At 41.9% G+C, this 23289-nt stretch overlaps 1 protein-coding gene across 1 annotated transcript in view; it reads left to right on the top strand.

Annotated features, from left to right (window-relative positions):
- BACE2 (beta-secretase 2) overlaps positions 1–23289 on the top strand; it is an 82099-nt gene that overhangs the window by 35883 nt on the left and 22927 nt on the right. Inside the window, exon 2 of the mRNA XM_030577458.1 lies at positions 9742–9830. Coding sequence (XP_030433318.1) covers positions 9742–9830 — 89 coding nt within the window. The remainder of the gene's footprint in view (positions 1–9741; positions 9831–23289) is intronic.

Raw genomic sequence — 23289 nt, 5'->3', positions numbered from 1 at the left:
ATAGTGAAGCTCAGTCTTTTGAGAAATCTGTCTGTAAATGTTGTAATCTCATTCCAGATAATAAAAGAATACTGTAACTGTTTTTTAAAAAGCCAGTATTTCAAAATTATAAAATGATTACAATTTCATTTCTGAAAGTTAAAAGAACCCAACTAGCAAAATCAGTGCCAATAAATCACACAACTGTGGGCAAACATAATATATAGTAGTTAGATTGCATTTTCTGTCTTGTTTGATGGTTGCAAGCAATTCTTCCCAGATGGGCTGATAATGTAATTAGGAATCATTGTGTTAAATGAGGCAGTATTTAAATTGGCTGCTAATTTTCCTATTTATTAACCAGCTTTAAAAAAAAGCAATTATCTCAACGATTTCTGGCTGCTAATCACTAACTACAAATCTAATTGTTTCCCTCTTTTAATGTATTGTTTAGCAAATTACTTCTGGTAAGGTTGATTACGGATGTGTAAAACAAAATAAGAGATGAATTAATGCTACATGTTTGGGTTTTTTCAACTATGGTAGGCTTTTAGTGTCTTATGAAATTTGCATGTGTCAGACTGCACTGCCTTACTAACTAAGCTTCTCACTTGTGTGAGCGTTGGAGTTTCTATACATGTTAAGGGAATAGTCTCTAAAGGTGGGCAGCAGCCCATTGAATAGCTTATTGTATGGGCACACTCCAGCAAGACAGTCGGACTATAAATCTTATTTGAAGCAGGAGAAGTAGAAGCATGAAAGCAAGGGAGGCCAAGTTTTGAGCACCGTGAGACTTAACGACTCCCCTGAATGCATCTTTGTATCTTCATTGGATGTGTATGGGGTGGGGTGAGGTGGTATGTTCTTAAATTGAGGTGAAATCCTAGTGAAGACCAGAGTTCATAGTTTTTCCCATAATTTAGCAGGTCAAGTTAAGTGTTTTAACTCAAGCTGCTAACTCGAGTGAAAACTACAAAATGTCTTGTCTTCACTAGGATTTCACCTTGAGGTCAAAATTTACCTACTGAGCCTCCCTCCCCGTCACCACCTCGGTAAAGATAAGGCCCACAAAAAATTGAACGTGTGACGTTTCGATTTAAACGTATAAACCTCTGCTGCTGCAACTAAAAGGATCAGGTCCACTAGTTTGGAGGCAGTATCAGACTCGAAACAAACAAACAAAAAACCCCTATTTGCATGGTCCAGTCTTCAGAGTCAAAGATCAATTATGGTTTAATGTGGATTACACAACAAATAGCATCAAAAGCAGCAGAGTGGTCTATGAGAATGGAGTGCAGGTCCTGGGACTTGACCAGGAAAAGGTTGTGTTAAATGTTGGCAATGGTGGGAGCAGTTTCAGTGAAGTGAGATGGCACGGTAACTTGTCATTAGTTTGTATCAGAACTGTACTGTGATTTAGTTTGTGCTGAGAACTCCAGTGAGGGGTGCCATGTGGCAGAAAGTAGGGAATGACCAGCTGACTCCCATCAAAAACCAGCAAGAGATCACTAATAACTCAGATCGGTGTGGTCTCAACTCTAAAAGGCCAGGATTCAAGCAGGTAACAGCTCTACGGGAGGGTTCCAGTGCATGTAAACTTGAATGATCACTGTCTTCTCATTTGCCTTTTCAAGAAAATACGAAATGTTGAGACTGTCAGTGATTGGCAGGAGATGGTTTCCTGATGGGGTGGCTGATGACTGCATGTTTTGAATATTTAACTCCCACCCTTAGGTATTATCAATACTTCACATAACTATCAATAATGATACAATAGCAACACCACTTGTTCTAGCAAATAAGTGGAACAGGGATCAGAACTAGAGATGACTGACGTGTTGCCAGATGGAAAAAGAAAACAAATCAATAGTCAAATGTTTTGTAGCTTCTAAATTTGATATTAATCAATGGAGAGGTTTAAAAACAAAAAAAATCTCTAAAGGCACTCTAGTAAGTCTGTCTCAGCCCTGGTGGAGCTCCCCAGAAAGCTCACCCAGCTGCTGATTTTGGACCCACATGCTGGGCCTTTCTGCCTGTAAGCTCCCCTTGGTCACTGGGTAAACCTGGCATTTCTGGCACACTCTCTGTCTGGTACTCCTTCTGGAAGTGGGAGTCCATAGCCTAACTGCCTGGGCCCCCAGGACCAGTGCCAGTACCTTATGCGTACCTGTTTCCAAGAGCTCCCTCTCATGGGCATTTCTGGTTCACTGTTTAATCATTCTGGGACACTTTATAGTTTACCTAGAGCTCTCTCTCTCTTGTGCTATGTGAAGTAAAAACAGTGATTTTTTTTTTAAACTCTTTTGCAAAGTCTGTGTCTATTTCCTTTAACTATAAACACTGTCGGCCATTCCCTGACCCAGTTTCCTCACCACTCTTGAGTGGTCTTTGGAATTTGGGTCAGTATTCTTTCAGGGTTCCAAGTCGCCTGTGTTGGACTGTACTCCTCCAGCTCATGGCTTCTCCTCCGAAACATATGGAGTCTTTCTCTCTGACTCCTGCAGTCAATGTCCTTCAGCTCCTATCTGATCAAAGAGATTGCCTCTTACTCAGGCGACCTACCCCATTGAGTCCCTCTGTGAGTACTTCCTCAATTTCTACGCCTTTGTGTGCTTGTGTGGATAACTGGCTTTTTTGTTCACCTTCTGGGGGAATTCTATCACCTCTTCCTGCAGACAAGTTGGGTCGAACTGGTTTTTGTAGGCTTTAGCCATCCCTTTGTTCAAAGGTTCTCCCATTTGAATGGGAGCTATTCAGGTTAATGACTTAGGATTGTCCCAGGTTTGGAGACATATGACACCAGCTATGATAGCAGATGGTTGATTCCACATATGCTGAAACACAATAAAAGAGACAGCAATTTCATAAAATGAGCTAGAATTCATAAGCGGTGAATAGCTTCCCCAAATCATTACATCCTTGTTTTAAGTTGAAGTAGAGCACTATACAGAAAACTCTGCTTGATGTTGGATCAAAACCAAATACTGGAAGATTTGAGGAATCCTTTAAATTATGTATTGGCAGGGAGGTTGACTCCCCAATAGACGTGCCTGGGTTTAATATTTTGGCCATTTCAGACTAGATATAGGTTATGCCATATAAATGTCCAGCCTTCCCCCTCCTCACTGTCATAACATGTTTAGCATACGGGATTTTAAATAAATGTGTGATTTTATTTTATTTCTCTTTACTAGCACAGCTTGATGATTTTGTCTTCAGCAAAACAGCTGCAAAGAATAATGTGTAAAATGTCATGTCATGTTCAAATTTTGGCGTGGTAAAGATAAATGTCATTACCTTGTCTGCTTTTTGGATTAGATGTTCTTAGTGTAATCCTCATAGTGTTCAACCCAACATTCAGCGAATTAGTGGTGAATTAGCAACTGTGCCAATGGGGCCCGTGCCCACGGACCCCGGCCAATTGGAGGGCTCCAGAAAAGTAGGCACCCCATTCCCCGGAAGGAGTGCTGGGCAGGTGGAGTGGGGCAAGCCCCTATGCCCCAGCAGAAGCGCCAGAAGGGAGGACTGCAGATGGGAGGGGTGGGAAGGGGCCGCCAGTTGCTCTGGCTCCAGGACCCACAAAACCTTAATCCACCTCCACATAGGATTTAAATCCAACAAAATAATACTCAAGTGTCCCTATAGATTTTCATTGCATATTCTATAGTACTATTAAAGGTGACCTACAAAGGAAAAAGTAGCTTGTACCTTTTTATGTATTTATTTATTTAAGTTGGAAACAGCAATTAAAAAAAAAAAACTTTCAACCTTTCCTTTATACATCAAATAGGAGCAAACAAGCATGTCTGTGGTTAGTTTTGTTTTTAAATAATGCTTTGCACTTAAGCAGTCTTGCCAACTTATAATGTTTTTTTGTTTGTATCTCTGTTCAGTTGTGTTGCTATGCTCTTGGATTTCTCAATAACTTCCTCTGACACTTCATGACAAAACCATTGTATACCTGTGCATAAGTAACAATGATAACTGCTTCTGTAAGCTGCTTCTGTTATATTGGCAATGTACAGCGCAATGTAAAGTAGGCTTTGGTACTGGCAGTGCAGAAAGTGTTTCCTTCATGATGAGATGTGAAGGAGCTGAAAGGAATTGCAGACCTAAAAGAGGAAAACTCAGTAATTTACAGTGATTTCCCTACACCCCCCTTAAATTTCCCCAACAGCCCCCCCCCAGCAAATCTGACATCAGGAATCATAACATTCAAAAAGCAGTAGGAGAACACTTCAACCTCTCTGGACATTCAGTAACAGATTTAAAGGTGGCAATTTTGCAACAGAAAAGCTTCAAAAACAGACTCCCAACTAGAAACTGCTGAACTTGAAATAATATGCAAACTAGATACAATCAATTTAGGCTTGAATAGAGACTGGGAATGGCCGAGCCATTACACACATTGAATCTATTTCCCCATGTTAAGTATCCTCACATCTTCTTGTCAAACTGTCTTAAATGGGCTATCTTGATTATCACTACAAAACTTTTTTTCTCCTGCTGACAATAGCGCATTTTAATTAATTAGTCTCTTAGAGCTGGTTGGGCAACTCCCACCTTTTGTTAGTCTCTAGGGTGCCACAAGTACTTCTGTTTTTGTGGATACAGCCTAACAGGGTTGCTACTCTGAAACATGCCAATTTAATGACTGGAAATTTGAATTGAAATTGAAACATTAATACACACTTCAAAAGCATATACAGTGTATGATAAAATACATGTATCTGAAAAAGTATAATAGATTTGAAAAGTATGAACATAGACTAGCTTCCTTACACAGCTGTTTTTTATGACAATGTCAGTGCATTCATTTCGGTGATGTTGGCCAATCTGCTTACAAATCATCATTTGAAATTAAAGTCTAAATGAGCTCTCCCTGACAGCTAATAATGTTGTTCTTATTGTATGAGTAAAGGGCAGTAGAACTGTACTTAGCCTGTGCTGACTGTGAGGGCATCAAGAGAGAGGGTGGGGACCTGTCCCTCTCCACTGTTTAAAGACAGAGCTGATTAGGCTCCATAGTCTTTTGTTCTGTTAAGTGACCACTGCAGCTAAAATCACTGATAATCAGGTCTAAGTGCTTAGTCCTGCTGTGGGGACAGTGTTCCTGTGGGGACAGTGTTTTTGTGTAAGAGACGGCCCAGACGGCCCAGACTGCACTAGCAGCGAGGTTTCCCCACGGAGAGCTCAGCTGAAATCACTAAGAGCTGGGTGGAACCTCAAGAGACCAACTCGCAGAGGTCACAGTGGCAGCAGAAGGTGATTGCGCAGGGCCATTGGCAACAGAGTGGTGGAGTGAACGGTGGCACAACGAACAGACGTGGCCAGAACAAACAGTGAGCAGCTGGAGGAACCAGCAAGATGCCTTCTTGCCCCCAACCTGGGAGGTATACTCACGTGAAAGCACCTCTGAACTCTGAGTCTCCTCTGACCAAAGACAACACCAGTGAGTGGGCTGCGGTGGAGGGAAAAGTGTGGGGCATGTTAAATGAACCATTTGTTTGTTGGACTATATTTTAGTGACTCTGCTCCAGAATGCTAGATTTGTGATTGGGAATGGAAACTTACATAAATATGTTTCCCAGTAGGCCAGGATTTTTAAAATGCATTATTTGCCAAGGTTGTTATCTCACATTGTTGCTATCTTGAGAGGCCATTATGTTGGAGAGTTTCTGTACTAAACATTTTATTATTATAATTAATTTTTACATAAGAGTGGTCATACCAGGTCAGACCAATGGTGCATATAGTCCAGTATCCTGTCTTCCGACAGTGGTCAAGGCCAGGTGCTTCAGAGGGAATGAACAGAACAGGGAATCATCAAGTGATCCATCCCCTGTTGTCCATTCCCAGCTTTTGGCAACAGGCTAGGGACACTCAGAGCATAGTGTTGCATCCTACCCCATCCTGGCTAATAGCCTCTGATGGACCTAGTCTCCAGGGATTTATCTAGTTCTTTTTTTAATCCTGTTATAGTTTTGGTTTTCACAGCATCCCCTGGCAGAGAGTTCCACGGGTTGACTTTATGTTGTGTGAAGAAGTACTTCCTTTTTTTAAAAAAAACCTGTGCCTATTAATTTCATTGGCTGACTGCTAGTTCTTGTGTTATGTAAAGGATTAAATAACATTTCCTTATTTGCTTTCTTCACATCAGTCAAGATTTTATGGACCTCTATCATATCCCCCCCCTTTTGTGAGATCCCTTAGTTAAGTCCCAGGCAGACTGTGAAGAATTACAATCTTGAATAGTTTTGTATCATCTTCAAATTTTGCCACCTCACTGTTTACCCATTTTTCCAGATCATTTGAGTATGTTGAACAGTAATGGTCCCAGTACTGACCCCTCAGGGATACCACTATTTGTATCTCTCCATTCTGAAAACGGATAGTTTATCCCTACCCTTTGTTTCACATCTTTTAACCAGTTACTGATCCAGGAGGGGACTTCCCTCTAATCCCACGATGGCTTACTTTTCAAATGTCAATTTAAATTAAATACTTTTTAAAAATTTATATATTTTTAGAAATCTAGACCTGTTATGTGTTTTGGTGTTAATTGCATTATTCTTATGTTAAATTTGCATCATCCTAACAAAACATTTACTTTATTTATATCTCTTTTATATATCTCATTGGTCCTGACACCCCCCCTGTAAATTCAAACAACGCCCCTAATTTCAATTCCTGGGGAAACCACTGGTAATTTACACCCCTCCCAAAATGTTCCACTACTCACTGGATCTATTGTGAAAACTACAATGTGTGTGTGTTTGTATTAGCTCTCTGTGTCTAGTTATGCATAAACATATACATACAGAATGTCAGTTTGAATTGCAATTTGTCATGTGAATGCTGGTTATACTAGAGTGGGCTTGCAACTTTGTTCTACTGTTCTTTGTATTTTATGGGGGATTTTTTTTCTTTAAGAACCAGACAGAGTGAATCTTGTATTGCTCAGTGAAGTGGGCAGTAAAATTGACTTTATTCAGGGATTCATGAATTGTGTGGTGCTGCCTTTCTGTGGTTTTAAAGTATCTTTCATATATGAGCTATTTGATTTTGAGTTTTAAATTAAACTCCTCCTTCATGTATGGTGCCATGTATTTTACAGATGTCAAGGCTGAACACATACACGTATAATATTACTTCACTCAAGGATCACAAATTGCTTTAGAAACGCTAATTAATTTGAAGTCTTGCATCTAGAGCTGGACATAATTTTTCAACTGAAACATTTTTTCAGCCAGAAAAAAAAAGCAAACTTGATGACACCAAAACATTTTGTGAATTTGTCTGTTACACCAAATTATTTCAGTTAAAAAAAAAACAAACTTTTTATTTCTACACATTTGAAATGAAATGTTTCAATTGTTTAATTTCAGATTACTCTTCTGTTTTAGTGTAAAATTGTTTATTATAAATTGCTTGGAATCAAAATGAAGTGTTTCATTTCAGGTTGAATAAAATGTTTTGTTTCAAAATAAATTTAATTGCCAGTGAACCAATCCATTATTTGCCCAGGTCTCTATGCAGACCCCCTCTGAGGTAATATTTGTTGTTTCTAACGGGCTTAGTCACTGTATCCATTTCTTTCTGAAAGAATACTCATTTCTACTGTAAAGGAAAATAGAATAAAATTGTTATTCTCTGTAGATAAATTGTAAGACATTATTCCAAGCTATTGTTAAATGAAGGATACAGGATGTCAGCTCATTATTTTATTGCCAGTTTTACACGGTGTTTTTTCTTAAAGCCTCAGCTCCTGGAATCAAGTGAGTATGAAATATTTCAGCTTTCATTTTTAGGGAAAAAGTACGTTTTTAGCTGTTAGGGTTGCAGAGTAAAGCTTGAAAACATGATCTAAATGTACCCCAAAGTCTGAGAAACTAGAAGACAAGTAAAAAGTACCCAAAAGCTATTATTTTAACTTACTAGTAATTTTTGAATGCTTTCAGCATTGGTAGCAATGAGGATAAGTTATTCTGTCAACAAGTGAGCAGTTCAGAACATGATGCCATAGACTGATGGTCAGTTATTTTATCTCTACTTGTCTGTTCAATCCCATATCATTTATTAACTAGGTAAAGTTACCCAAGAAAATGAGAATGGACACGTTTTTATTTTTTTAAATCTGCTTCTTGGAATTGCCAATGACTGCCCAATAAAAGTTACCTGAGATGCTGTGATGAAGTGGGGCTGTTCTTAATCTTTCCTCTGAATACTGTGTGGGTGCCTCCATGGCAACTACATTCTGTCTCTGTGGCAGCTAATGATCTAGGCCCTTCCCCGCTGCAAGGGGATGCTAAAGGTGTGGGAGAACAAAGAGATCAGGTGATCTCCTGGCCCGGGAAAGAGACAAAGGCCAGAAAGGAGGAGCTGGAGCGGGTTTCAGTTTGGAGCTGGCTGGGGACGAGGAGTGAGTGCAGACGGGAGGTCTGCCTCGCTGGGCCCCAGAATGGACCCGGCTGAGGGGTCCCGCTCTCTGTGCCTACAAGCTCTGTTTTAGACAGTGTTCCTGTCATCTAATAAACCTCTGTTTTACGGCTGGCTTAAGAGTTATGTCTGACTGTGAAGCGAAGTGGGGTGCATGCAGGACCCTCTGGCTTCCCCAGGACCCTGCCTGGGTGGACTTGTGTGGAAAGTGCACTAAGGGGCATATGCTGAATGCTCCAAGGAGAGACCCAGGAGGTGAAGCCATGTGAGCTTCTTGCCCTGAAGACAGTCCTCTCCAAGGGAGAGGAGGCTCCCCAAAGTCCTGACTGGCTTTGTGGGGAGCAGTTCCAGAGTGTTGCCCGGGAACTCCGTGACAGATGCACTCCCAGTGCAAGTTTGAAAGTGAAAAATTGTAAGGTCATTTGATGATGATGATCTTGAAAGGTTAACTTTGGAGAATTTCTGATTTTGGAGCATTTCTACTCAATGCTGCTAAAATGATCATTTCAGGATGAACTGTGAACTAAAATATCTTCACCCAAACTCTACCTTTCTATTTTATTTTTTTTAATCTGTGTCATAATGCTCCTGCTTCCCCCATATTTCATCCTCGTTTCTCCACTTCCAACCTGATATTTCCTTCCCATTCTCAGATCTCTCCCTGCTGCTAGTGCTATAGATATTTGAAATCTGTGTTTTACTTACCTTATGTTTCAGTTAGAGGAAACATTTCATCTCCCCTTAGTTCTGCTACCAGTGAGCCTTGAGGCAAAAACTCCATAAGTTTTAACATATCTAATATTTTAATTGCCCTACGTTGGGAATCAGTGTCCCCCAGCTACCTTCTCCATTTACATTGATTATACAATGGCCAAATTTTCAAGCCCAGGTTATTAACATATGCCTTTGCTCCCTACAGCCCCAATCCTGACAACACATATACATGTGCTTAACTTTAAGCATTCATATAGTTCCATTGACTACTTGTGTGTCTTAAGTTTTATGTGTGTCTCAAGACTTTGCATAGTGACAGGTTTCAGAGTAGCAGCTGTGTTAGTCTGTATCCACAAAAAGAACAGAAGTATTTGTGGCACCTTAGAGACTAACAAATTTATTTGAGCATAAGTTATTTTACTGTAGTGGGCTAATTTGTTGAAAGGTCACAGCAACATATCCTCCCTTATAGTGATTTTTGCATAAATATTTGAGTTTATTCTCCACAGCAATGTTCATCTTCATTTATAAATTTAAGATTGTACTTTGTTTTCATCTAAGCTTAAATGGAAATGAAAATAAAAACCCCTTTCTTTTCTGGTTTTGCAGTTAAATATTCTGGTTGACACTGGAAGCAGTAATTTTGCCGTTGCAGGTGCCCCAAACCCTGATGTAACATCGTACTTCAATACAGAGGAGTAAGTATCTTTTTAGAACTCTTTTTAAATAGGACTGAATGTCCTGGGTTCTGGCCTGTATATGGGAAAGATAATGCAAAGCAAGTGGATGGGCTTCTATTGCTGTTGATTGCTTCTATTGCTGTTGATTGCTGAATGTGGTGTGATTAGCACCACAGTCTGTCACCCTTCTTCATGCTGAGTAGCTCCTTACTCCACAACTGATTCCACTGATTTCAGTGAAGCTACTTATGGCATGAGGTGTTTTTTTTGTTTTGTGTTTTTTATCTGGCCCTGAATTACTTGTAGGATACCTGTGGCACCTTATAGACTAACAGACTTTTATCTCTAGCTTGCCTGCATATATATATATATACACCTGCCCCTGGAAATTTCCACTACATGCATCCGACGAAGTGAATATTGACCCACGAAAGCTCATGCTCCAAAAGTCTGTTAGTCTATAAGGTGCCACAGGATTCTTTGCTGCTTTTACAGATCCAGACTAACACGGCTACCCCTCTGATACTTGTAGGATACCATATGCTCTAGTGTTATGCTCATACAGAGCACATGGGATTTTTATAGAGGAAGGCAAATATGCAGCATTTATTGAAAATACAACAGTTAACATATGCTTTTCAGTCTCACACACACTTACACATACCAGGGCTGGCTCTGGGGTGGCAAAAAAGCCAAGCAAAAAAACCCAAAAAACCTGTGGGCAGCTGGAGCGGCGAAGCAAACAGGAGAAAAAAAAAAAAAACAACCTGCGGGGCGACCGGAGCCAGGGTGCAAACTTTTGGCTAGCGGGACTCCCTGCGCTGCAGACCTGGGCAGTGGAGTGTGCACCACGCCTAGCAAGGGAAGGCGGGGGAAGAAAAGGGGGGCAGCCAGGACTTTCTTCAGCCAGGGCAATCACCACTCGGCCCCTCCCGCCGTGCTGCCTGCTAGGAGGGCTCAACGCTGCTCCGGTCGGCGGGAAGGGAAGGACGTGGGCTGCCGGGTTTGCTGCAGACCTGTCACCGACTGGGACAGATAGAGCGTGCAGCTGGCTCCCAGCAGAGCGCTCTCCTCCTCCACACGGCCACCCCCTATGGGGCGGCCAGAGCAGCAAGCAAACAAACAAAAAAGGTGGCCGTGCTGCCCTAGGATTTGGATGGAATGCCACCCCTTAGAATCTGCCGCCTCAAGCACGAGCTTGCTTGGCTGGTGCTCGAGTCAATCTAATGGCCAGTTAGATTGAGCATGAGTGTGGAGCTGGGCTCTTGTCAGTCTCAATCAGATGCTCTGAGGCTTTGCAGGACGGAACCCAGAGTTCCATAGCAAAACACCCCAGCTTTATAGTTGTAAATTCCCATTTGAGTCCGTGGATTTTTGCAATGTCATCCTGTAATCATTAATTCTTCAGTGGTGTTATCATTTGATCGTTATTGTCAGGCTTCCCATCGTTATCTCCTATTTGTTGTCTTGCCTTTGGGGGTGCCCGCCTCACCTCTGAGGTCGTCAATGCTGCTAACATGTTTAGCATCACAGTGGATGGTTTCTGATTGTCTCCTTGTCTTTCCAAGTTTCTCACTTCTCTTAGACTCTAAGGTCAGAAGGGACCATGTCCTCAAATCGTGGTTTGAAGACCTCAAGCTGCTGAGAATCCACCAGCAAATGACCCATGCCCCACGCTGCAGGGGAAGGCGAAAAACCTCAAGGGCCTCTGCCAATCTGCCTCGGAGGAAAATTCCTTCCCGACCCCAAATATGGCGATCAGCTAAACCCTGAGCATGTGGGCAAGACTCACCAGCCAACACCCAGGAAAGAATTCTCTGTAGTAACTCAGATCCCAACCCATCTAACATCCCATCACAGACCACTGAGCATACTTACCTGCTGATAATCAAAGATCAATTGCCAAATTAATTGCCAAAATTAGGCTATCCCATCATGCCATCCCCTCCATAAACTTATCAAGCTTAGTCTTGAAGCCAGATATGTCTTTTGCCCCCACTACTCCCCTTGGAAGGCTGTTCCAGAACTTCACTGCTCTAATGGTTGGAAATCTTTGTCTAATTTCAAGTCTAAACTTCCTAGTGTCCAGTTTATATCCATTTGTTCGTGTCCACATTGGTAGTAAGCTTAAATAATTCCTCTCCTTCCTTAATATTTATCCCTCTGATATATTTATAGAGAGCAAGCATATCCTCCCTCATCCTTCTTTTGGGTAGGCTAAACAAGCCAAGCTCTTTGAGTCTCCTTTCTTAAGATAGGTTTTCCATTCCTTGGATCATCCTAGTAGGCCTTCTCTGTACCTGTTGCAATTTGAATTTATCCTTCTTAAACATGGGAGACCAGAACTGCACACAATATTCCAGATGAGGTCTCACCAGTGCCTTGTATAACAGTACTAACACCTCCTTGTCTTTGCTGGAAATATCCTGCATGATGCATCCTAAAACCACATTAGCTTTAACGGCCATATCACATTGGCGGCTCAGAGTCATCCTGTGATCAACCAATACTCCAAGGTCCTTCTCATCCTCTGTTGCTTCCAACTGATATGTCCCCAATTTATAACCAAAATTCTTGTTATTAATCCCTAAATGCATGACCTTGCACTTTTCACTATTAAATTTCATCCTATTACTATTACTCCAGTTTACAAGGATCATACAGGAAGATCTGGATGAATCCTGGTTCTTCTCTGTGTTAGCAATACCTCCCAGCTTTGTGTCATCCGCAAACTTTATTAGCACATTCCCACTTTGTGCCAAGGTTAGTAATAAAAAGATTAAATAAGATTGGTCCCAAAACTGATCTCTGAGGAACTCCACTAGTAACCTCCCTCCAGCCTGACAGTTCACCTTTCAGTACGACTCATTGTAGTCACCCCTTTAACCAGTTCCTTATCCACCTTTCAATTTTCATATTGATCCCCATCTTTTCCAATTTAGCTAATAATTCCCCATGAGGAACCGTATCAAATGCCTTACTGAAATTGAGGTAAATTAGATCCACTGCATTTCCTTTGTCTAAAAAAATTGTTACCTTCTCAAAGAAGGAGATCAGGTTGGTTTAGCATGATCTACCTTTTGCAAAAAACATGTTGTATTTTGTCCCAATTACCATTGATCTCAATGTCCTTAACTACTTTCTCCTTCAAACTCTTTTCCAAGACCTTACATGCTATAGATGTCAAACTAACAGGCCTATAGTTACTCGGATCACTTTTTTTTCCCCTTTCTTAAAAATAGGAACTATGTTAGCAATTCTCCAGTCATACGGTACAATCCCTGAGTTTACTGATTCATTAGAAATTCTTGCTAATGGACTTGCAATTTCATGTGCCAGTTCCTTTAATATTCTTGGATGAAGATTATTTGGGCTCTCTGATTTTGTCCCATTAAGCTGTTCGAGTTTGGCTTCTACCTCGGATGTGGTAATATCTACCTCCATATCCTCATTCCCATTTGTCATCCTGCCATTATCCCTAAGCTCCTCATTAGCCTCATTAAAAACTGAGGCAAAGTATTTGTTTAGATATTGGGCCATGCTTGACCATCTGGACACTTGTGATGGCTTTCACACCTTATCTTTTCCTGATGCATGCATTCCTCATTCACATAAACAATCTCTTACAGAAACCTTCAATGGTATACAGAAAGCAGTATTATATATTTAGCAGAATACGTTGTAAATCAAACCTTGCTAAATCTTATAACTAAAACAATTCACATTGGGGCTTCAGACCCTCAACGTTCCTCTAATATCCTTAACATAGATACAATACAAGATCCTCTCTTACTTCTTAAACCGTAAAACAAAGAAATGTATATTTAACTAGAGTGCCTAATTTGTAATACATATAGGAAACCATAGTAGACGTGATAACTTATCCTAAAACAAAAGGTGACCATACTCAGTCATAAGGATTGTTCTGGTCTGTCATTCCTTTCTGCTATTCAAAAAGTATGGCTGACAGGATGAAAGCAAATCATACATTAATTCTTATGGGACATTGTAAAATCCTGCTCCTCCACTAGAATCTAGGCACCAAATACAAGATCAAGATAAAAATCAAGATTAATTGAAATGGTCTTGTCATAACTATAAAGGGAAGGGAACAGCCTGTCTGTGTACAATACTATAAAATCCCTCATGGCCAGAGACACGAAAATCCTTTTACCTGTAAAGGGTTAAGAAGCTCAGGAAACCTGGCTGACACCTGACTCAAAGCACCAATAAGGGGACAAGATACTTTCAAATCTTGGTGGGGGGAAGGCTTTTGTTTGTGCTCTTTGTTTTGGGGGTTGTTCGCTCTTGGGACTAAAAGGGACCAGATGTCAATCTAGGCTCTCCAAATCGTTCTGAACCAGTCTCTCATATTTCAAACTTGTAAGTAACAGCCAGGCAAGGCGTGTTAGTTTTATTTTTGTTTTCTCAATTTGTAAATGTTCCTTTTTGCTGAGAGGATTTTACTTCTGTTTGCTGTAACTTTGAACCTAAGGCTGGAGGGGGTTCCTCTGAGCTGTATGAATCTGATTACTCTGTAAAGTTATTTTCCATCCTGATTTTATGGAGACGATTTTTCCCTTTCTTTCTTTAATTAAATCCTTTCTTTTTAAGAACCTGATTGATTTTTCCTTGTTTTAAGATCCAAGGGGATTGGATCTGGACTCACCAGGAATTGGTGGGGGAAAGGGGGGGATGGTTAAATTCTCCTTGAGTTAAGATCCAAGGGGTTGGATCGGTATTCACCAGGAACTTGGTAAAGAAATCTCTCAAGACTATCCAGAAAAGGGGAACTGGTGTTTGAGAGTTTTCCAGATAACTCAGAAATCTGGATGGTGGCAACAAGACCAGATCAAAGCTGGTAGTTAAGCCTACAGGTGTTCATGCAGGTCCCCACATCTGTACCCTAAAGTTCAGAGTGGGGAAGGAACCTTGACAGGCCTCATGCATTGTCATTTCAGGCTTTGGCTGTTCTCATCATTTTTTTTTCTTCTTAGTTTAAATTATTTTAGGTAGGCTTCTGCAAAAAGGATGCAACTATATCCAGAGCTGGTGCAAGGATATTTTGCACCCTAGGCGAAACTTCCACCTTGTGCGCCCTCCCCCCGCTCCCCCTGAGTATCGCTAATTATAAACTTTCAAAAATGAATACTGCATAATGTGACATTGTTCATTAGAATTAATACAGAGAGAGAGGATTTGGCCCATGAAACAATAACTGTATTAAGATGCAGCCTGTGAAAAAGCTTGAGAAACCTTGACTTAAATTTCTTTGACATGATGTAATATTCAGTATTGCCAAACTCAAACATTCAGAACTTATGAGTTGGGCATCCACAAAATCACTTGATATCTGACCTATCAGTCCTCATCCTCAAAGGAAACCTGCAAAACAGTTTTCAAAAGATGAGCCTGGGAGCTTGAATTCAAAACGTTGCTAGACATTAAAAGTCATGATCTTCATAAAGATACTGGATTTATGGTTAATTACAACAACCTGCAACCCACTAATCTCCCCTTTTTGTCCAAGGGAGTTAATAGGCTATTTCACCTCGAATGGTCCCCTAGAATATGTGTTGACTATGTGTGCTAAGCTATCTGTTAGATCTAGTGTTTAGCTGTGACACTATTAGTACCTTTTCAGACCTGAAGAAGAACTCTGTGTAGCTTGAAAACTTGCCCCTCTCACTAACAGAAGTTGGTCCTATACAAGATATCACCTCACCCATTTTCTCTCTTTAAAATAATGTGACAGCACAAGGGATTGTATAAAATCATGTGTTCCTGTAGCTAAACCCCATCACCCTGGTCCTTTTCAAGTGTTCATGGTAATAAGTTCAATAACAGATTTGCAGACCTTTGATATCTCTACTTAAAAATGACCTGACAACTTTCCAACAACTGATGAAAAGTGCTTTTTTTGAAATGTTGTTTATAAAATAGGCCCCTCCCATATGATTTCATATTGTAAAGTTTGTTTTTAAGTTTAAACTAATATTTACTGAAGCTTCTGTTTCTATTTGACATTGACTCCGCTTACGCATAATATGCGTTTCTTACTTTACTGATCATTTCCTTGTGTGGGAAGTGTAAAACCAACTATCTTGGCATGATTTTTCTAGTTTTGTGGCTCTGTTTTATAATCAGGTGAACTACTTTTTAAAATGTTAGCTACATTAATTTCTTTGTATCCCATGGCTTTCTGAACAGTTTAAAGAGCAGGATACATCATTGCAACTGGAATTGTTTTCTTGATTTAAACACTGCAAATAAAAGTTGGGGCATATTTTTGAAAGTTAGGTTAATGCAAGTATCAAGTATTTAATCTTGTAACTTTTTAAATAGGTTGTTTTCTCATAGAAATCCCAGATTAATCCATACAGGGAAATACAACTAGAAAGTCCGGGGGGGGGGGTTGAGCTGTGGAGGCTTAGCCCATGCAACATGTGGGGAAGGGGACCCCGAGTGGCTGCAACTTACAACTCCCAGGTTCAGGTCAGCGCTGCAAAGGTTTCCTAAAAAGCCAGCCAGATGGCGATGGTCAGGAACTTTTCCTGGGAACCCCACTTTGCCTAGTGGCCACAGTCCACAGCAGCATCTCTCCTAGTCCTTAGCCGCCTCCCACTGCTACTCCCAGGGCAGGAGCCAACACCGGGCTCTGGCGATCTGCAGGGGTCAGAAGCGGCGGGTAGCATCCGAGCGTGCAGCTGCCTCCTCCCTGGGCTCCAACTTTCCCAGCTCCCTGAACCGCAGGGCCCGACGCAACTTCCTGCCCACCCCAGCTCTGGCTGCTGCGGTGCTGGGGAAGCATCTGGCCAGGAGCGCACAGGCTGGAGAGCGGTGGGAGTCGGGAAAATTGGAGCCCAGGGAGGAGGAAGCTGCGCGCTCAGATGCTGCCTGCCACCTCTGTCCCCTCCAGATCACTGGAGCCCTCCAGCAGGGGCAGTGGTGGCAGCGGCAGCTCACATGCTGGGGACAGGGAGCAGGGTAGGTTGGATGTGGGGGTGGGATCCCACGGGGGTGGTTGGGGCGGGGGTCTCTGGAGGGGGCAGTCAGGGAGCAGGGGGGTTGGATGGGGCATGGGACTCCTGGGGTTTGTTAGGGAGTGGGAGGTGGATAGAGGTTAGGGGACAGGGAGCAAGGAGGGTCCTGGGGAGGCAGTTAGGGTGGGGGAGTCTCTGGAGGGAATGGTCAGAGAACAAGGAGCTGGGGGAGTATGGAGTTCGGGAGGGCTGTCAGGAAGTAAGGGTGTGGAGAGCGGTTGGGCAAGCAGGGGGGCGTTGTATGGGTCCAGAGTTCTGGGGGTCCTGTCAGGGGGCGGGGAGCAGTTAAATAGACATGGGAATCCAGGGGGTCTGTCTGGGTGCAGGGGTGTGGATAAAGGTTGGGGCAGTCAGGGGACAGGTAGGAGGTAGGATCCTAGGAGGGGCAGTCAGGGAACAAGGGGCAGGGTGGATTAGATAGGGGGTGGAGTCCCAGGAGGGGGTAGTCAGGACAAGGAATGGAAGGGCATTGGGTGTTTGGGGGGGGGCAGTCACCCAGCTCTCTGCCCTGAGCCTTGACCCCTCCCTCCCGCCTCCCACACTCAGCCCTCTGCCCTGAGCCCTGTACCACCTAGCCCTCTGCTGACTCCTTCACCCCCTGCATGACCCCAGCCATGATTCTGGCACCCCTACACATACCCAGCCCCCTACCCTGACACCTGCACCCCCCTCACATGTGCCTAGCCCTCTGCCCTGACTCTTGCACCCTTCCACATCCCCAGCCCCCCCGCATCCCATGCACCCCTCACATCCTCATCCCCACCCTAAGCACTAAATGGGAGCTCCTGCACCCCCACTCACATTCCTACCTGCATCCCTCACACCAAATGGGTGCTGCTCAGGTAAGTGCCCCCACACCCAAACCTCCTGTCCCAACCCTGAGCCCATTCCCTCATTCTAGCTCCTGGCCAGACCCTTCACCCCCAGCCCTGTGCTCAGTCTATTCCCACCCTCAGCTCAGTGCAGAGAGAGGAAGAGTATGGGCCAGAACCAGGGAGAAGGTGGGTACCCACTGCATGTGGGCAGGGCTGAGACCACAGACCGGCAGCGGGCTGAGCAGGTCCAGCAGCCGGGATCCTGGCTGGCAGGAGTCAGTGGATGGAACCTCTGAGCAGCAGTGGGCTGAGCTGCTCAGCCCACTGTCGGTCTGGGGTCCTGGCTGCTGGCAACGCTTAGCCTGCTTCCGGTCTGGGGTTCTGGCTGCCAGACCCTTCCCAGCTGGGGTCCCGGCTGCGGGCCCCACTTAACCCACTGCTGGCCTGGATGAACAGAAACCGAGACCAGTAGCGGGCTGAGCGAGCCGGCAGTGTAAGATCAACATTTTAATTTAATTTTGAATGAAGCTTCTTAAACATTTTGAAAGCCTTGTTTATTTTACAATACAACACTAGTTTAGTTATATAATATATAGACTTGTAGAGAGAGATCTAAAAAACATTAATATGTATTACTGGTACGCGAAACCTTAAATTAGAATGAATAAATGAAGACTCGGCACACCACTTCTGAAAGATTGCTGACCCTTGATTTAGAAGATGGGGATGCTGAAAGATGCTTTCTATTCTTGATACCTCTTTATACATCTTAGATGAGTGGGTTTTTCATATTTGGCTTTTTAAAATATCTTCAATGAAACATTGTTAGGGTGCTGACAAATGTTGCATTTCCACAGACATATGGCAACAGATAAGACTGCACTTTACCTAGGAAAGACCAGTGCAGAGTTTGCACAGATATTCTAGAAATAAAACATTTTTGAAGATTCCAGAATTTCCACTTCAATGCTATCCTTGAGATTCTTAATATTGGAGTCTTTGTATGCCAGTTGAACAGCCCCTATTCAATAACGATTTTAAGGAGGATATAAGTGTTATGGGGAGGCGATCACCTGATAACTTCGTGAGTAAAGCTGTACAAATAAGTTTTTTTCAGTTTGCTGGCAACTCAGAAAAACTGGGCAAAAAAAAAAAATCATTGTGGGTCAAACCAAACATTTCACTTGGATTTAGAGCATTTTTTAATGCCTTCAAATGTAATACATTGAGAGATTCTAAATCAAAAGCTGTTTTGAATTTTAAAAAAATTGAAAAGTTTTGTTTTAAAATGCCTAAAGGAAAGGCTTTGACTGTTTTGGAATTGTTTTTTTTTTTTTCCTACATGAACAAGTCAGCAAAACTGACGTGAATGTCTGTCTGCAAAATGTTCAAATGTCGCTGGATCTGCATTTTTTTGGCTGAAAAATTTCACCCAGCTCTACTCCTAAGTTGTAAATGAGAGGAAGTTCCAACTCCTCCCCCCCCCTCCACTCCAGACATCCAGAGGCTCACAAGAGGAGAGCCCAATTCCCATATACCTCCTAGGCTGTGTAGCAAACGATCCCCTATCTTGAGGACCAGCAGAGAGTGGGGTCTCCCTTTTTATAGAGACTTTAGGACATTAGAAGCTTAGCGACTACTTTCACAGGCTGGTAGGTGAGGACTGGATTATGAGGAGACTTCATTGCCAACAGACTGGGCAGGGAGGGGGTATCCTTCCTTGCCCTCCTTCTCTTTTCCAGGGACTTCTTAGTATCTGTAGAGACAGGTCTTATCTCTAGGATTTAGAAGCATTTAGGCCACATCCACACTACAGAGTAAAATCGAAATTAATAAAATCGATTTTATAAAACAGGTTTTATAAAATCGATTTTACGTGTCCACACTAGGGCACATTACTTCGGTGGTGTGCGTCCATGGTCCCAGGCTAGCATCGATTTCTGGAGCGGTGCACTCTGGGTAGCTCAGTAAAAGAATGGGACCAATAACTTCGATTTCCGTCCACACTAACCCTAAATCGATATAGTAATATCGATTTTAGGGTTACTCCTCTCGTTGGGGAGGAGTACAGAAATCGATTTTAAGACCCCTTAAATTCGATTTAAGTGCCTTGTAGTGTGGACGGGTACAGCGTTAAATCGATTTAACGCTGTTTAAATCGATTTAACGCTGTAGTGTGGACCAGGCCTTAAAAACAAATCTGCCCCCCCCGCCTCAAGAAATGCCATTCAAAACACTTGAAGGCTGTAATTACATGTCAGTGTTTTCTGTATGTCATCTTTGGAAAAAACTGGTAGGAAAAATGGACATTGAAATCTAGGAAACTCAGGGTTAAGGTTTCTCTTTGCTGTGTGTGTAATGAGTTTAACTAAAATAACCACAACTGTAACTCACTCCTGGGAGATAGTTAACAAAAGGTAAGTGGCACTGAAGGAATGCAGAGAGGAACAAAAACATTCAGCAAATCCTAACTAAACATAGCATAAGATTTTGTAGCACAAGCACTTTGAACATACAAACATGGATAGATCACACGTTTCTAATTCCAAACACTTCTTTAAAGCATAGACATATGTGGTGGAATCCTGGCCCCATTAAAGGCAAGGGGAGTTTTACAGTTGATGTCAGTGGGCCCAGGATTCCATCCCATTGCAGTTTACAGAGGCTAAAGATGGGTGCCTATTCTTATTGCTCTAAAAGGAAATAAAAATAATTTCAAATCCCTCCTCCCCTTCAATTATATCTCTTGCAATTTCAATTCCATTAAACAACAGCAGTATACGCTTCCACTACAGTTGTAAAAATGCGAAAAAGGAGGGGAGGATAAAAGGAAGAATTAGTGCTTTGTTGTAGAACTGTAGAAAAAGTTACGGATGTGTGTCCTTTTTAATTAGAAAGTCAGTGCAATGTGAGAAATGGAACCTTAACTCTGAATTTTCTGAGTGTCTACTTTTTTTTTTTTGTGGCTTCTTTTAATTCAAATGACAAAATATACATCCTTAATTTCAACTTAATTCTGTTTTTTGTGTAGATCAGAAAATTATCTTGCTACCCTTAAGTCTCCAGGAAAACCACTTGGAACAATGGGATTTTAGAGGAAACCTTGAACTTAATGTTCTAGAAAGAGAGAGTTTTGTTTTTGCTGAGAAAGTCCTCTGTGATGTTTTATTCATGAAGTATGTTCTATTGCCTGCTCAACAGGCTGGATTTTTCTATAAACCAAGTAAAACATTGTAACTGGGCAGTCTAGCAGTATAATATGCAAGTAGATTGGTATTATCTTGAATACTATCTGGATCACTTCAATAAGCTGGGGATTATGAGGTGCTCTGACAGTCTTTAATTTGAAAAGTTAATAGTTCAGCTATTGTTAGTTTAGTGTGTAAATTACAAGGATCTGTTTCAGAAATCCTGAAGTGGGATAGTGAGAACGTTTTCTGGTAATGGATGGAAACCACTTGAGACTTTTGCAAGTGGATTGTCAAGAAAAACATTCTTGAACATTCTATTTCTCATATTGCTCAAAAAGATGTGTTGATGATTGTAGCTTGCTACTTTTCCACAAAAGATTTACTGGAACCATTGTGTGAGGTTTTTAATATGATATTTCAGATTGTGTCATGTTGAGTCTTCAATTAGCCTAATCCTTTATTTTTTTGAAGTTACATTTTCAAATTGTTTGGACATAAAAATCTATCTACTTTTCGTCTTTAAAACCTTGTAACAATCAGTTATGGTAGCTAAGTCTACTGTCTTAGAACTGATCTGACACATCTACTGAGGAATTCATGTATTTTATCATCCCTTGGACTTGGGAGGTAAATCTAACTTCCCAATCAAACATACTTAAAAATTGAGAGCCAGGAATATCCATAAATTAAGGCTACGTCTTCACTACCTGCTGATTTCTCGGGGATCATTATATTGCGTCTAGATGAGACGTGATATATCGATCCCTGAACACGCTCCTGTCGACTCTGGAACTCCACCAACGCAAACGGCGGTAGCAGAGTCGACGGGGAGCCACGGATGTTGATCCTGCGCCTTGAGGACAGTAGGTAACTCAGTCTAAGATACTTAGACTTCAGCTATGCTATTCACGTAGCTGAAGTTGCGTATCTTAGATTGACTTCTCCCCCTCCCCACCCCCCAGTGTAGAGCAGCCCTAAGAGTCTACGGCCAGAAGAGACCACTGGGATAATCTAGTTGGACCTCCTGCTCCTGCATGACATGTATGTTATGTATGGTTTTAATGGTACATGCACTGAAGAACTGAGTCCAAATAGAATACCCAACTTTGTCATCTTGGTTTAAATATTTGGTAATTTAAACCCTGGAGAAGTGGTTTGGTGGCGTTTTTTGCCTTGGGGGAAGAATTGGCAACAAGGGAAATGACTGAAGGTCGTCTTGGCATTTTGATGTTTTTGTGATTGGCAGCGGGGGGAGGGGAAGAGACAGAAACAACTTTTCATTAAAATAGTTTAATCTGTTGATTCTCTTATTCTTTGCTATTGTTTGAGTTTCTTTACACATTGACTTGGATCTGTGGAGACTGTATGGGAGTTACAGGAAAATATGAAGCAAACTTTCTCTGCCTGGTTTTACTGGCTTTTGGGGTCTGGCATTTTTGAGTGACAAGGCGGGGATTGTGATGTTACAGTCGATAATGGTTTTATAAAAATATGCTAATGAGTGAATATAATGTAACTGGAATATACTTCATACAAAAAGTCTCTTGTAAAGTATCATTGCAAAGCTTATAATCTACTGTGTGTGATCGTATATATGTATAAATGTACTGCTCTTGTATTTGAAACTAGAAATATGAAATATAACTCTGAGGGCCTGTTGTAATTATGCAAAGTGTGGGCCATTAATGGTGGTTTGGAATCTCGATGATTCCTGTTAACCAGGACAATTGTCTGCAGATGGCTCTGTTTACCTGTAATTCTTCCTGTATATATGTGTGCTGGCAAGTGGGCAATGAAGTCTTGCAGTGACATGTGATCATGTCACCTGAACTGGAATCCATCTTTAACCTGGTGCTTTTCCATTGAAAAGGTGGGAGTGGGATCCCAGAGAGGGACAAAGGATTCCTGCCTTATGCAAAAGATATATACATATATATAAAAGGAGTGAAAGAGAACAAAGGGAGGAGAGGCGCGATCATGAAGAATCCCCTAGTTACCACCTGAGCTGGAACAAGAGCTGTACCAGGGGAAAGAATTGTGCTCAGGCCTGGAAGGGGTCCAGTCTGAGGAAAAAACTTACTGAAGCATCTCTGAGGGTGAGATTATCTGTATTCCAGTTTGATTAGACATAGATTTGTGCATTATATTTTATTTTGCTTGGTGACTTACTTTGTTCTGTCTGTTACTACTTGGAACCACTTAAATCCTATTTTCTGTATTTAATAAAATCACTTTTTACTTAATAATTAACTCAGAGTATGTATTAATACCTGGGGGAGCAAACAACTGTGCATATCTCTATTAGTGTTACAGAGGGCGAACAATTTGAGTTGACCCTGTATACAATTTGGGTTTAGACCCCATTGGGAATTGGGCATCTGAGTGTTAGACAGGAGCACTTCTGTTAGCTGCTTTCAGGTAAACCTGC

The sequence above is a fragment of the Gopherus evgoodei genome, chromosome 1 (assembly GCF_007399415.2).
Source record: "Gopherus evgoodei ecotype Sinaloan lineage chromosome 1, rGopEvg1_v1.p, whole genome shotgun sequence".
NCBI classification, from domain to species: Eukaryota; Metazoa; Chordata; order Testudines; family Testudinidae; genus Gopherus; species Gopherus evgoodei.
Note: the sequence above shows the minus strand (reverse complement) of the source record. Positions and strands in the feature narration are given on the sequence as shown.